Consider the following 16,576-nt stretch of genomic DNA (forward strand, 5'->3'; position numbering starts at 1 on the left):
CATGCAGCACTTCTGTGAAACAGTCCATGTGGCATTTTTTCCATGACTGCAGGGGTGCCATCTCCAATTAAAAAGACCAACTGACATTACATCTGAATTGCTTCCAGAGCACACGTGCAGTATGAACTTGCACATGTTGGCTTACCAGTTGGCTTGACTTAATGCTGCTAGAAGTTAGGCCAAACAGTGCACCGACTTGGGCAGAATGGTATAAGTAAAACTAAGACATTATAAAGAGAACACTCGTAAATAAGAGAGTTCACAGGTATTTTGAAGAGGCACTTCAAAACTTGCACAATGCTACTTTCCCATAGACTAAAATATGTAACTAATACAGTTCCCACTGAGAATAACTACTATTGCAGGGCAAGTCAATGTTTTCTTTTTTTAGCAGTGTCAAATTCGCCGAGTTTATTGCATTAAAAAAAAAGGAGAAATGCATTTCGTATGCTTGGCAGACAGCTATTGTGTGCTCGGTATTTCAGTGCGCGGGGGGAAATGTCTCACTTGATTCAATTTGTTGTGGTAACAAGGTACTTTGCTTGCAGGTGTAAAGTTTCTATACTTTTACTCTTTGTTACATTGTTTATGGTTTAAAACAACACAAATATTACAGCATCAACAAGCTGCAAATCTCACTCTTCACAGTGAATAGCTGTTAATGTTGCGTTGCGTAGCTTCCTGGAATGTGTAGAAATAGCTATGTACACAATGAGAAAAATCTCACACTGGCCAGGAACCAAACCTGGATCTGCTAGCTGGAAGACGAGCAATGCTACACTGAAGCTAATCCAACAGCTCGTGAAGCGCCACACAAATTGGTATGGCTAGCTACAGCTGTGAAATGCATGTTATTTGCTACAAATTAAAACATGCACAAAAGGAAGACACAAAGACGACAACACGGATGACACCTGTGCCGTCCTCTATGTGTATTACTTTTGTGTGTGTTTTAATTTGTGGCAAAAAAACGTCCTTCAGCAAGCACCAACTAGGTCAACAAACAGTTCTGTTGAAACTGTCAACTATCAGGTGAGACACAGTCCTCCACTTCGCCTACCTTGGAGGTGTACAACTGCATGGTTGTGAGCCATGCTACACAATAATCAGGTGGGCAGAAAGGTGTTCAAGGGGCAGATAGCCATTATTACAATTTTAGTGATGGCTTTTAGAACTTGACCCCTTAACTGCCATGCTGAAAAAAGTTATTAAAAGCGAAATTTTTTTAGATCTGCATATTTTGTGCAAATTTTTCCTAAAAGATATGATGCAAGAAATGCTTGTTGCATTTTTACTGGTCTTGTTGGAAAAAAAATAGCAAAGTCATTGTGCATTATTTATTTTTCAAAATTGCAAAAAAACTGCACACACACACATGTGCAAAAATTGTAGCAAGCTCACAATGAGTTAACTCGTCATCGCCACCAGAGGATGCTCATTGTGATAAGTTGCCTCGACATCTGCAGTTAATGGGTTAAGCGATTGGAAACAAGCAAAGGCACAAAAGAAAAAGCCTGAAAAGAGGCCATTCGTTCAGATGTGCAGTTTGCTGGAAGTTTGTGCAGAACTGCAATCTTTTGTCTAAAATGAACAATAAGTACAGAAACACATACAAGCAAAAGGTCATGCTGAGCCCCCAGCGTTTCCTTAACACATAAAAAAAAGGAGTATCTCTTGTGGTGCCATGAAGTTCAGCTCCTCAGTGAAATGGTAGCAATTCCATTATGATATTCCACACGCACTTCTGTTAGAGAAAAGAAATTGCAACCTCCAAAACTAGGCCAGCTGCATGGTGAAATATGGGCATACATGTTCTTGTCCATTCCCACCACAATGAAGCAGAGGATTGACACCTCTTAGCTTTTAATATGCTTTTCTATCACTGCCACATGAGTATGGTATGTTAAAAATATATTCAAAATTTTGAAAAGTGCCTATTCAAGAACTCAATCAAATAGTATTGTGTACAATCTGCTTTCAACATATTTCAAATATTTGCACACCCCTATACAAACTGCAAAGTGAGCTGTGTCTTTTGCAGTAAACTTATCGTAAAATTCAACATTTACTTATTTTTACTTGGTATACTGTTTCTGCAATAACTACACTCATTTATGAACAAGATGAGAGGAAACCGAGGGCCCGATTTTTATGAGTCATATTATAAGAAGCCTACAAACAAAGATGCCAAGAATAACATAGAGGAAATAATTTATACTGATTAATTGAATTAAAGGAAGAATAAATTCAAGACAATGAGTGGTGGTGCTGGCTAACACTCCCCAGTTTTAGTCCTAGTAGATAGACATAAATACCCCAGAAAGTGCATGGGAAAACGGCGCCGAAATAACTCAATTGATAAGAGCATGCACGCACAATGCGAAGATGTGGGTTCACGTCCCACCTGTGGGCAGTTGTGTCTTCATCCGCTTTCATTTCCATTAATTTATCATTTCTTTAATTCAATTAACTACATGTAATTTCCCCTATGCTGTCCTTGGTGTCTTTGTTTGTTGGCTTCTTATGATACACTCATTTATGCGCTTCTGGGCGATCCGATATATATAAAAAATCCGAGTGAATTATTTTAAGTGAGGTATAAGCTTTACATAAACCTGAATCTGTAAAACATGAGATGCTAAGAATGCAATACTTGTAAATCAGTCAGTGGGTCAATGCTTTTTAGGTTCTGGTATTGGTTCATCGCCAATACTGTCCCAGTTATCGTGTACCAAGTTCTTAAAAATAGCGTTATTATACACAAATAAGACAAAGTGCATTTGTTGAGTGTCTTGTTGACAAACTGCGAACTATTTAGTTGCCGACATCAAATTGGTTAAACATAAATAGCAAACTTTTCAATTGCTTAAATTGTCAAGGTGTCCATTGGGTGTTGTATAGAATCGTGAGAAACGTCACAATGAAGTGTTTCCAGCAAGGTACGCATTGCATGTTTACCTTTTCTGGCAAAGAAACAAATCCTTGCGAAATATTAAAAACCACATGTGACTGCACATCTGCACACATGGGATAGCAGTCCAATCAAACAGTCTCAGTGGGAGGGCAAGCTGTTCATCTCAGGCTCACCACTTGGGGCCATGCATTTCCTTGGTATTATGCGATTGGTGGGAGCTGTTGGTGAGTCGTGGAAAGAACATGCATGCTGTTATCATTGCAACTCAGCTCAGTAACAGATGAACAGCTTGCTTTCCCACTGAGACGGTTTGATGGTGCAGCTACCCTATGCACACGGTTGCAGTCACATGATATTTTCTTATTTCGCGGGCTTTCTCTCTTCGCTAGAAAAAGTAAACATGCCATGTGTACTTTGCTAAAAATACCTTCTTTTGACGTCGCTTACGGCTCTCTATAGCCCCCTAATTGGCAGATTGATGATTGTAACAACGAATTAATAAGTCAGCTAATTAATTTCAATTAACTAATTGGTAGTTGGTCACCCAAAATTTACTGGCAGTTTCTGAACAAAACACTAAAGAACATACACTTGGTTTTATTTGTGTAGAATAATCAGCCTCTTTAAAACTTGATGCATGGTAGCTGAGATGCCCTGCGGAAATCCTCTAGTTACATAGGCTGCATTCTCAGTCGATCACTTCCAGGGACACTTTCACTTATGGTGTCACATGCAGCAAGCATTTTCATTGGTGTGATGAATATTCTTTCAGTTGGCTAATCGAATGAATGCACACTGGAAGTGATGTCCCCGAAACTGATTGACCGCGAACATGACCTCATGGCATCAACAGTTTCATTTCTTTCCTATTCTATGCTGAAAGTTTCATATAATTCATTGAAACTAAAATTTGCAAGATGAACTAAAAGGGTGCACGGGTAGAAACATTGGCCTGCAAATCATTTGTGGGGTCTTTTTGTTTTTTGCAAACTGTCGGCTGTTTGTGTAAATATGGAAAATTAGGCTGATGTAAAAATGAAGTTATTTACAGTAAGATTCTAATCAATACATTGTCAATATGTCTCTTTTCACCAAGGACCTTTTATCAAGCCCTTGTAGAGAAGAGAGAGCCCTTGAAAAATATGGGCCAGTTATCTTGTACCAAAGTAACAAGAAAAACTTCATAAGGCTCATGCATTTGCAAGTAATGTCTGAAAGGTTCTTTCAACAATGATGCGTAGTACAGGTATGTTGTGTGTAGCAAGTAATTAAACAAAAGGAACACCAAAACACATCAGTTGCCTTTATGAGGTTTTTCACTTTACTTGAGACCTCATTCAAAACTTGCAAAAACATGCAATTTGTGAAACTCCATAAGGCATACATGCTTGGCAGAAACATGAATGAACCTGTGAACAAAGTGTCAATCTCTGACAGTGAGCAGTCAGCGTTACTTTTTCTTGGCTTGCAACCCTGCACCTGCATTAAACTTAAAGAAGATGATATCACCATCTTCCACAACGTAATTGCGGCCTTGTTGTCGGTACTTGCCAGAGGCTTTAACAGCTGCCTCTGAGCCTTCCTCTTTGAAGTCATCAAACTTCATCACCTCAGCCATGATAAAGCCTTTTTCGAAGTCTGTGTGGATTTTCCCAGCAGCCTGCGGTGCTTTAGTGTGCTTCTGGATTGTCCACGCTTTGACTTCATCTTTTCCAGCCGTGAAGAAGTACATCAACTGCAAAGCCTTGTATCCAGTCACAATTATCTTGTCTAGAACTGAAGTCACCTGTGTAAAAAAAAAAGTCACACTGTTATTTCATCAGTGCCTAAGGAATGATATAAACATGACACCAGCATCATTGCATGTACCATGCAAAAAGATCGCTTCCAGAACTATCAAAGACTCAATTTTCTGTATTGATTTTAAAGATAAGAATTGATGCATGCATTTTTTTTTTCTTTCAAAGAACTGTGTTGAGCAAAATGGAGCACACAAATGCTAACAGTGTAAAAGTAGGTAGAGTATGCTGGAATACTTTCATAATCCATATTAGGAACCTTAATTATTAGACCAATATCACTGCAAGCTACATGTTCTAATTGTTTCAAATGAAACAGGTAGTTGTTTGTATAAAGTGTCAGCACAATCTAGCCAGCAGATCAGCTGGGAGAGCCATTTGCTGACTGAGCAATGCATTCCACTAGAAATGATCAGCTGAATGACTAGCTCAGCTTTCTGTCGTTCTATAAATGATCATACTGCTCACGTAATGGTATGTTACTTAAAGAGGCCCCTAGAATTTACTATACTGTTGCAACCAATTTCAAATGCAGCGTTGTGCATGACAATGTCAAAGCACTTGGCACCAGAAGCAGCCTTTGTAATCTTTTTTATTACTGATAGTACTTGCACATGAACTGTCAGAGTCTGACTGTATTGCTCGATGCACAAATCAAATTGTGAGAAGGGCTTCCCGCAATAGTGCATACAAAAATAAATCGTGAGATTAGTGACACATCAGAAATGAATATCTGCTTTCGTGAGACACGAGGATAGGTGCCGGTGCCTATCAAAAAATATGTGCATTGGGAAAGTCCCCAAGGTTTCACGAGCACCCCTTCAATGGCCGGCGTTTTTCAATGTTTCGAGCAAATATGCAACAGCTACAAACTAGTTGCTGGAAGCTTTCACAGCACAACTGCTCAAGCTTCCACAGAAATTTCTATTTAAGGGGCACATATTCAAGTTGTCTGCCTGTGAACACAGTACGCTCTATCCTGAGATAATCCTAGCTGTATAGTTATGAAAAAATTATGGGCGCCAACAAAATGCACTGGCTCCAGTGTGGTATGTCTCTGCACGTGCATGGCGCTTACCTTGTGCTCCTCCTCGTAGGCTTTCTTTTGCTCGGCGTCCATTTCGATCAGCTTGTGCTCGAAAGCGCCGCTAAATGGAATCACAGCGGCGCCTGAATCATTCTTGTCGACCCATTCTTTGATCTTAGGCAGCCACTTGTTCTTTTTGCGTATGAAGTCCTTTTCGGCCAGATTTACCAGGTAGATCATGGGCTTGGCAGTGATGAAGAGGTGCTTGTTGAGCACTTCAATCTCGTTCACATTCCAGTCGCAAAACCGCAGATGCTTCTTTTCATCGCACAGAATTCCCCGGATCTTTACCAGGATGTCATACTCAGGCTTCATTTTCTTATCGGCACCTCGTAGCACAGTGCGTTCCATTTTGTCAATGATGGCGAACAAGTATTCCTCATCCTTCTTCCGAAGTTCCTCATTAATAATGCCAATGTCGCGGACAGGGTTGACGTCGCCTTCAACGTGCGTCACGTCTTCGTCTTCGAAAGTGCGACACAAGTGGAAGAGCGCGTCACAGGCTCGAATATGGGACAGAAATGCGTTTCCGAGACCCTGACCATCGCTGGCACCTTTCACAAGCCCCGCGATGTCAACCACGTTGAGGAATGCCGGTACCTTGCTCGCCGGCTTGAAGTACTCGCAGAGGTAATCGAAACGAGTATCGGGGACAGCAACCCTACTCTCGTTTGGGTCGATCGTACAGAAGGGAAAGTTTTCGGCGGGCACCTGGTTGGCTGTCAACACGTTGAAGAAGGTGGACTTACCCACGTTGGGCAGACCGACAATACCCACTTTGAGGTTCGTGCCTACGCGACCGATCAGCACTGGTCGCTCTGTCTCGTCTTCCTTTTTCTTCGGCGGCATGTTCAAATAAAGAGACCGGCGTATTGAGAGGTTCGCCCGACAACGTGCTTGGTTTCAGGTAGCAGGCAGCGATGACGATTAATGACAACGTTTTGGGACTGACTTCTTCGACGCCGCCACGTTTAGCGCATTGCCTCCACTCCAGCCATTCATCCAGTGTTCAGAAGGTTGAGAAGATGCGCGAAGCGAGATACAAGCTGCAGGCATGGTAGCCGGTATCCCTAGTGGCAGAAACGCACAACTGGTGCCTGTTTAATTTACACCTCTGAAACTGTTAAATTTGAGTAGTACTTTCTGAAGTATTTGTTCCTTTTGCCAAGCATGATAAAACAAGAAATAATGTCAAGACGGCTACTAGATGGCGTCTGGAGTCCGGGCTGAATCTCGACGCTTCCAAACGTTGGATTGATACGGTTCTTTAGCGTTATCTATGTAGTCCCGAGTGATTATTATCCATGTGATCCCGAGTCATTAGTCAACGGTTTCGATATTCTGGTTTCTAGTGGATGGTAGGAGATAGCAATGCGTCAATTTTGAATAGATGTCCACTTGTCAGTCATACCGCCGTTATGCCTTTAGCAGACGACGCTTGGCGTAGAAAAAGCGGGATTTCGAAAGCCTGTCGCGAGTGCTAATACTGGACGCTGAATTCGGAAATCATTAGGTAGAGCACGAAGCGTTTGAACAAGCTAGCTCTTTGAAGTCGCATCCTTCCCGCACCTACTGCGTGCCTCATGCATCCAAACCACCCATTGTGCTGCACAATCTTCGCATTCCGAAATGATCCCGCCCGTACATGATAACAGGATTTTTATTTTTATACGCGCCTTGAACAACAGTGTTTACAGCGCTATGTCGAGGTAAGATCGTACTGCTGGGTCCCCTCACTCTTCGGCCTTCTCGAAAAAAAAAAAAAACCAACTGATAGCCATTCATAGTTGCTGGCTAAAGAAGCAGACTTGGGGCGCGTTGAATGTGTTGAGCGTCAGAGAATGAGTGGATCTCAAGTGCACAGACAACTTCGCGTAATAGCGTTTAAGCCAACGACCATAGCTTCCCTCATAGGGCCATCGCAGAGTTAAAAGTTTGTCCTACTTGACCAGCGCTGTAGCTGAACTCAGTGTGAATGCCGCCTTACATTACGTGGCGCGCCGTAGGCCGGTTGATACCTGGAAGCATGCTATCGAAGCTAGTAAAACGAGCGCATACAAATTGAAGGGACCAGAAGACGAGAAAAACACTCGTGCAGGAAACACGCGATTCACGAGGTCTGACGCGTGAGGGAAGAAGAGGGGCCTACATTTTCATCGGTTGTCGGGAATACCACCTCCAGGAGAGATGCATTTCGACAGTAGCACAAGTGCGTCTCCAAGACCCTTCGTAGTCGTCGCATCGCCGGGTGGAGGTGAGTAACCGGCTTTACCGTGTGGCTGTATTCATTTGAGGGTGGGGACGCCTCGCGTCGTCGACTTACCTTGTGCGACTGGTTGCCGCAGCTCTGTACTGCCACGAAACGGTGTCTAGTGGGTCCGCGTGGTAAACAATCCTGTCATTAGAGTTTCAGCTGAAAATGTTAGAACGCTCAATAATTCATTGTGCATGTCACTGGCGACCGAAGTAATCATCATCATCAGCCTATTTTATGTCTACTGCAGGACGAAGGCCACGCCTTGCGATCTCCAATTACCCCTGTCCTGCGCCAACCAATTCCAACTATAGCGCCCACGAATTCCCTAATTTCATCGCCCCACCTAGCCTTCTGCCGCCCTCGACTACGCTTCCCTTCTCTTGGCACCTATTCTGTAACCCTAATGGTCCATTGGTTACCTAACCTACGGATTACATGACCTGCCCAGGTCCATTTTTTTCTCTTAATGTCAATTAGAATATCGGCTACACCCGTTTGCTCTCTGGTCCAAACCGCTCTCTTTCTGTCTCTTAACGTTATGCCTAGCATTCTTCGTTCCATCGCTCTTTGCGCGGTCCTTAAAAGGCACCTCACCAGGTCTGGCCATCTTGAGCTGACAAGCGCAGAGCATACAATGCGCGCTTACGATCGTGTTTGCAAAGAATACGTCGCTACACGCCGCGGAAAGGTCTGAAATTTCAATCCGAACGCCGTTTTCCCTTTTCCTCGCGGCCACCGCGCCATAGAATAAGACCGCGCTCCAAGCAGGACGGTGACGTCGCTCGTGGTGACACGTGACTTAGAGAATTATTCAAGGCAACATATGTTACTTGTGTGATCTGTTGCTTGAATTGACGAATTGAAGTTTAGAGAAATAATAAAACGCACAAACAGAATAGCTGCGCGTGTGTGTGTGTGTGTGTGTGTGTGTGTGTGTGTGTGTGTGTGTGTGTGTGTGTGTGTGTGTGTGTGTGTGTGTGTGTGTGTGTGTGTGTGTTTACTTCGCACCGAGGCAAGAGAGATGGACTTCCGCTTCATCTGCTTGTTCCCACGGTCGTGCAGTCACGTGCCTCACCCCCCCCCCCCCCCCCCGCTGGCCCTGTGCATACCGTACAGGACCTGTGCAGGTCCTGTATGGAAGAACGCAGGGAAGGAATTTCGCTTGCGGAGGCTAGATGGGGCGAGTGGAGAGAGAGTCTCGCTATGCAGTGGAGCTCGCCTCCTGAAATCATGGGTTCACGACACTGAAATGTTTCTATCTCAGCTATTAATGAGCCGATTTGAAACATTTTTGCGGCAGAATGCTCCCTAGATGACATGTAACAACTTGCAGCGTATAACCAAAATTTGCTATGGGGCCTAGTGAAGGGCCCTTTAACTTGTTCTCAAGTTTCTTTGTCAGCCTCCAAGTTTCTGCCCCATATGTCAGCACCGGTAAATTGCACTGATTGTACACCTTCCTTTTCAATGATAATGGTAAGCTTCCAGTCAAAAGCTGACAATGTATGCTGTATGCGATCCAACCCATTTTTATTCTTCTGTAAATTTTCTTCTCATGATCAGGGTCCCCTGTGAGTAATTGACCTAGGTAAACGTACTCCTTCACAGATTCTAGAGGCTGACTGGCGATCCTGAACGCTTGCTCCCTTGCCCGGCTATTCATCATTATCTTTGTCTTCTGCATATAAATCTTCAACCCCACTCTTACACTCTGTTAAGGTCCTCAATCATTTGTTCTAACTCGTCTGCATTGTTGCTGAATAGAACAATGTCATCGGCAAACCGAAGGTTGCCGAGATATTCGCCGCCGATCCTTACTCCTAAGCCTTCCCAGTTTAATAGCTTGAATACTTCCAAGCATGCAGTGAATAACATGGGAGATATTGTGTCTCCCATTGTGTCTCCCTGTCTGACCCCTTTCTTTATAGGTATCTTCCTACTTTGCTTGTGGAGAATTAAGGTAGCTGTGGAATCTCTGTAGATATTTCCCAAGATCTTTACGTAAGCGGTCTGTACTCCTTGATTACGTAATGCCTCTGTTTCTGCTGGTATCTCTACTGAATCAAATGCCTTTTCGTAATGTGTGAAAGCCATATAGAGAGGCTGATTGTACTCTGCAGATTTCTCGATTACCTGATTAATGACATGGATATGATCCATTGTAGAGTATCCCTTCCTGAAGCCAGCCTGTTCCCTTGGTTGACTAAAGTCCAGTGTTGCCCTTATTCTATTGGAAATTATCTTGGCGAATATTTTATATAATACTGGGCCTATAATTTTTCGATTCTTTAACGTCTCGTCCTTATTGTGGATTAGTATAATGTTTGCATTTTTCCAGTTCTCTAGGACCCTTGAAGTTGATAGACACTTCGTATAGAGAGCCGCCAGTTTTTCAAGCATTATGTCTCCTCCATCTTAGATTAAATCGACTGTTATTCCATTTTCTTTTGTCACTCTTCCTCGTTTCATGTCTTGCTAGCCCTTCTATCCTCACCGCTAGTTATAGGAGGAGTCTTTGCAACCTGTTCATTACTGCGTCGAATGGACGTATCGTGGCTCCTCTGGGTACTGTACAGGTCAGTATAAAATTCTTCTGCTGCTTTTACTATATCTTCGAGATTGCTGATGATATTACCCTGCTTATCTTTCAGTGCATACATCTTGGTTTGTCCTATGCCAAGTTTCCTTCTCACTGATTTCAGGCTGCGTCCATTTTTTACGGTTTCCTCAGTCTTTCTCACATTATAATTTCTAATATCCATTATTTTCTCCTTGTTGATCAGTTTTAACAGTTCCGCAAATTCTATCTTATCTCTTGAGTTGGACACTTTCATTCTTTGTTGTTTCTTTTAAGGTCCTTTGTTACTTGGGAGAGCTTGCCTACTGGTTGACTTGGTGCCTTATCTCCCACTTCAATTGCTGCCTCTGAAGCCAGCCTAGTTACGGTTTCATTCATTACCTCCATGTCATCTTCATCTCTCTGTTCTAAGGCTGCATATTTGTATGCAAATAGCAGCCTGAATTGGTATGCTTTCACCCTTACTGCGTCTAGTTGGCCTGTTTCTTCCTGACCAATTTTACTCTTTCCCTCTTCAAGTTGAGGTGAATCCTAGACCTTACTAACCTATGATCACTGCACTTTATTCTACCTAACACTTCTACATCCTGCACTATGCTGGGATCGGAAGAAAGTATGAAATCAATTTAATTTCTTGTTTTACCATTAGGGCTTTTCCGAGTCCACTTTCTGCTGCTACGCTTCTTGAAAAAGGTGTTCGTTATTCTTAGCTTATTCCTTTCGAATTCTACCAGCATCTCCTATAGCGCTCCTAGAATCGACACCGTAGTTGCCAATTGCTTTTTTTCCACTCTTGCATTGAAATCGCCCATTACTACAGTATACTGTTTTCACTTTTCTCATCGCTAATTCAACATCTTCATAAAATTGATCTACTTCGTCATCATCATGACTGGATGTTGGGGCGTAGGCTTGTTCTACCTTTAATCTATACCTCTTATTAAGTTTGGTTACGACTACTGCTACCCTTTCATAAATGCTGTAGAATCCGTCAATGTTGCCCGCTATGTCCGTATAGATCAGGAATCCTACTTCGTATTGCTTCTTATCTGGCAGCCCTCTATAGCAGAGGACATGGTCATTAGTCATCACTGTATAAGATTCACCAGTTCTTAAAAATTAAATTATGGGGTTTTACGTGCCAAAACCACTTTCTGATAATGAGGCACGCCGTAGTGGAGGACTCCGGAAATTTTGACCACCTGGGGTTCTTTAACGTGCACCTAAATCTAAGTACACGGGTGTTTTCGCATTTCGCCCCCATCGAAATGCGGCCGCCGTGGCCGGGATTCGATCCCGCGACTTCGTGGTGAGCAGCCTAACACCATAGCCACTGAGCAACCGCGGCGGGTGCCCCAGTTCTTCTAATCTCACTAAGTCCAATGATATCCCAAACAATGTCTAATAGTTCTTCAAAGAGTCCTGCTAAGGTAGCCTCACTCGACAGAGTTCGGGTGTTAAAGGTTGCCAGGGTCAGTTTCCATTGGCGACCTGTCCGAGTTCAGAGATTATTAGCACCCTCTGCTGCGTTACGGGTCTGACCAGCACCCTGGTCAGGTGCTCCGCAGCTGCTGGGGACTGAGGGAATGAGGGCTTCAAATTGCTGTTGCATCAACACGCTGCTAGGTGTCCTTGTTGTGGATTTTAGCCTCGCAGCGATCACCTCTCTTATCGCATACATATCTAGAGAGGGAAAATAAGGTGCAAAACGTTGCAGCAACACAGAAGACCATAGATGTTTGCCGTGGCTTGCAACCAACAGTAATCAAGTAACAAGTAACCAGCCGTGGTGGCCAAGTGGCTATGGTGCTGTGCTGGTGAGCATGAGCGCGCGAACTTGATTTCCGGCTATTAGAGACTCTACCGGCTGCGATGGCCGCATCCTGACGGGGGCGCAATGCAAGAACGCTCGCGTAGCGTACTTTGGAAGTGCACGTCAAAAAATCTGTTGGTCGACGACAATCGGGAGCCACTATAGGGGTGCTTTAACATGCATCCCAAGTGGCTCCAGGTTGAGGGCTAACGTTGCCCCCGTGTTGCCCTTTGGCGCGTTGCTCCCAGGTAACCAATGCAATTAACAGGTCGCTGTATGCAGAAGTCGGTTCCATTCGGCACAGCGATTTTCGCGAAGACGCATGGCGAAGTGGTTTTGGCACGTAAAACCCCATAATTTAATTTTAACGCATGGCGAGTGCAAAGTAAGGAAACTATTGTCCCTCATTTGCCGCAGTGCGGTGGCGTGACGTCGGATTGGATAGCTCAGCTACTGGCGTACGAGCAGGGTGGAAGTCTGCGTGCGATTTCAGTAACCGGAAGCCGGCCTAGTGGACCGCAGTGGTTGTGGCGTATGGTTGTGGTGCCAAAGGGCGCCAGTGGCCGCGGAACAACTGCCCTCCTGTGTGCGTGTCGTCGAAAACGAGCCACTTTCCTACTTTTATAGGCAGCTGCCGAAAGCTTCTGGAGATAGCCCGCAAGCCCCGGTAAGATGACGCCACTTCGGAAACCAGGCAGTAGCGTCTATCTCTCTCCAGTTATTATTTTTTCTTTAACTTCAGCAGAGCATCAGACCGTCCTGACGTTTCGGTGACGATCGGCGATCGGCGTGTCTCGGTGGTTTCGCCGCTTGTCGTTTGCTTCTTTGCTTGAGCCTCTTTGTTTCGGGCACGTGTGATTGACGCTGGCTGTCTCGTCACATCTGTTGTCTTCGCGAGACGGGCGGCCGGGTCACGCCTGTTTGCACATTCGGGTTGTTGTACGTGGGCAAAGAAACAATGCGTCACGCATCATTGCATGCTGGCATGCATGCTCGTTCTCGCCGGGAGTTGGTTGATAAACCGCACGCGGGCGCTGCCCGTGCAGCTGCCGCCCCTCCCCCGCGGCGGCCACTTGAGCGAGCCGCGGGATTCAATCATTGGCAGTGTCTCGTGTGTCCGTTGCGCGATGGACGCACATGCGCTCATCCGGGCGCCGTCGAGAGCCGTCCATGAATGACGGCGGCTTTCTATCTGTAAATGTGGTCGCGCCGACAGCTTGACCGTCTCTACTCACTGACATCAGCTGCTCGACACCACCACTTTCATTAGCATAACTCCTACCTGAAAAAAAAAACTATATGACTGGTATTTATACCAATTGTCAGTTTCACCCAGTTGTCGCTTCCAGGTCTTTCTTTTTTCTCCCCCCTTTGGTCATATCTCGGTTCTCTCCATATTTTTCGGACAACCTGAAATAGCTATGCGAATTCCAGAAGCCCTGTGGATCACGTGTACACCTACATTAGGAAAACAAAAGTAAAAAAATTTACTCGCCATCCCGGCCCTGCGAAAGTGGATGTCCAACGAAGCTGTTGAAAACCACCACTACAACTACTGAGGAGGGTATGCAATGCTTTAAAATAATGGTTGTAATGGTAAATTTAACAGCACGCCACCGCTGGTTGTACTGTCGTTTCTTTCTCCCTTTGCCGCTCCTCGTATTCACGCTGCTCCTCTGGAGTCATAACTGTCCGTTGCCTACCCAAAGCGGTGCTGCAACAACAATGGAATCAGTTGCTAGTCTGGTTCTTTTATGTACGAAAGGCTAGTGACGTCATGACGTCACTGCCCACGTCGCAAGCTGCCGTCGCCGCGACAGCTTGCGTAACAGTAATCTTTACCGTATGCGGGGAGCGCTGCATGCTTCGCATTATTATAAGGAGTGCCTTATCGTCAATTATGTGGTTCGGATGCTTGTTTTGTACTTGTTCTTTATTGAGAAGCACACATACTTTCTTAATGGTGAAGCTCTAGAAACTGCAGAATCATTTAAATATCTAGGTGTTCATCTTTCTCCGACTTTGTCTTAGCACAATCATGTGAGTTGTATTGTTTCTGCTGCATGCAAATATCTTGGCTTCATTCGTCGTACGCTTTGTCAGGCTAATAGTGATACCAAGCTTCTTTCATATGCCACCGTACTTCGTTCAAAGCTTGAGTATGCCTCATTTATATGGAACCCGCACCATACGCATCTTATTACCAAATTAGAATCTTTTCAGAACAAGGCAGCGCGATTTATTACAGGTAACTATACACAACATTCAAGCATCACCAAAATAAAACATGACCTAGAACCCATCCCATTGCAGACTAGAAGAAATATATCTCGGTTAACTTTCTTCCATCAGCTTTTTCATCACCCAAATATCTTCTCTCAGGCACACATCTTACCAGCCAAAAGGAAATTACCACGAATTGATCACGAATTTAAGGTTGAACAACCATTTGCACGTACTAAACTATTGCAGTTCTCATGTCTGCACTTAGCCATTTCGGAATGGAATAATCTCCCAAGTAATATTGCCGAAATAACTGACCATATTATATTCAAACAAGCACTTAATGAAACATTCGGAAATTAGAAACATTAACATTTCTTCCTGCATTTCTTCAGATGTCAGAGGATGTAAGATTATTGTTTGTATAATGTAAGAATTATTGGCGTATGATGTTGTCGAATGAGAAGTGATGTAAAGGTTACATGGCATGTACGACTTCATATAAGGATATTCGATTTACACGCACGTTGCCTTATACCTTTGTATATCAATTGTTATTCTCCCCCCCCCCCCCTATGTAATGCCCAAGCTTGGCCTTTAGAGTAAATAAATGAAAAAAAAAATGAAAAAAACACTAATGCTGTTGTGTGTGTGTTGTATGCGTGATTCCAAAGAATGTATGAACCTCCGCCGCGGGTCGACCCGGTATTTTACTACCTCCTGGATCAGCCCACATATTGCCAACGAGAGGCTAATAGCTTCGCTGTAAAAATTTATTCTTCGGAAACGTTTAGCTAATAAAGAGAATGAGATACTATTTCGTTGTGCTTAATATTCAGTGCATGCACTGTATGAATATCTGCTGTGGCTCAGCCACCCTAGCCACGGCAAGTGGCCTCCAACAAGAGTGACCTCTCGGACGTACCTGCCTAAAGGCCACAATCATGCCAAAAAAGAGGAAGTGACAGTGGCATTACTCTTTTCCCTGTACTTTCCATTAACAAAAAGAGGCTGATATGGCCGTACGATGTTGCGCTTTTGTTAGTTTAGTTCCTTTTGATAGTTGTAATTATACATTGTAGTAAATTATTTTCTACTAGCTGTGACTCGTATAAATCGGTGAGGCTGCCCTCGTCTAGAAAATTTTACCGCTTCTAGTGAGCTCAACGAACATGCTTAAAGAACGCTGGACTAAGCAGCAACGATGGCCTGTACTGCTAGCTGCGGGTTATTTTTTTTAATTACCGTATTTGTTATTCTTTCTTGCCCACACCGTGTACGATCCCGGCCGTGGCGGCCGCATTTCGATGGAGGCGAAATGCATAAACGCCCGTGTACTTAGATGTTGGTGCACGTTAAAGAATCCTAGGTTGTCAAATTCATCCGGAGCCTCCCACTACGGCATGCATCACAATCAGATCGTGGTTTTGGCACGTAAATCCCCAGAATATAAATTTTAAAGTGACGCTTCGTTCAGTAAGCTTACGTAGGACCCCAGTCCTACGTAAGCTTACTTACACTTGCTTACTTACACGTTTCCTGGTCTCGTTGCTCCACCTAATCCTCTGCCGTCCTCAACTGCGTTTCCTTTCCCCAGGTAGAATTCCTGTTACCTAATCTACGTATTCCATGACTTACCCAACTGCACTTCTTCCTCTTACTCTCAACTAGAATATCAGCTAAACGCGATGCGTCTTCAAAAGCGCCACTTTTGGCAGACACAAGCGAAAGAACACAGGACATGTGCTGACTACCAACTGATTTTATTACACATGAACAACAGCTTATATACTCCGCCAAGTCACTCCTGCAAGGAGTGACGTGGCGGGGTATGAGGCAGGAGTCATTCCGTCACTTCTGCCTTGCTGTAGGTACTAGACCTGCCGTGCTGCGAATGATTGTGCG

General features: G+C 44.2%; 1 protein-coding gene across 1 annotated transcript; it reads right to left on the minus strand.

The window, feature by feature from the left end:
* Positions 1 to 4,212: 4,212 nt before the first annotated feature.
* LOC142590803 (obg-like ATPase 1) lies at positions 4,213 to 6,808 on the minus strand. The gene is made up of 2 exons (XM_075703211.1): positions 5,792 to 6,808; positions 4,213 to 4,700 (listed from the first exon to the last, which is right to left on the minus strand). The coding sequence occupies exons 1-2, from the start codon at positions 6,647 to 6,649 to the stop codon at positions 4,365 to 4,367; spliced, it is 1,194 nt and encodes a 397-aa protein (XP_075559326.1). The 5' UTR covers positions 6,650 to 6,808; the 3' UTR covers positions 4,213 to 4,364.
* Between the last annotated feature and the right edge of the window lie 9,768 nt (positions 6,809 to 16,576).

The sequence above is a fragment of the Dermacentor variabilis genome, chromosome 1 (assembly GCF_050947875.1).
Source record: "Dermacentor variabilis isolate Ectoservices chromosome 1, ASM5094787v1, whole genome shotgun sequence".
Classification (NCBI taxonomy): Eukaryota; Metazoa; Arthropoda; class Arachnida; order Ixodida; family Ixodidae; genus Dermacentor; species Dermacentor variabilis.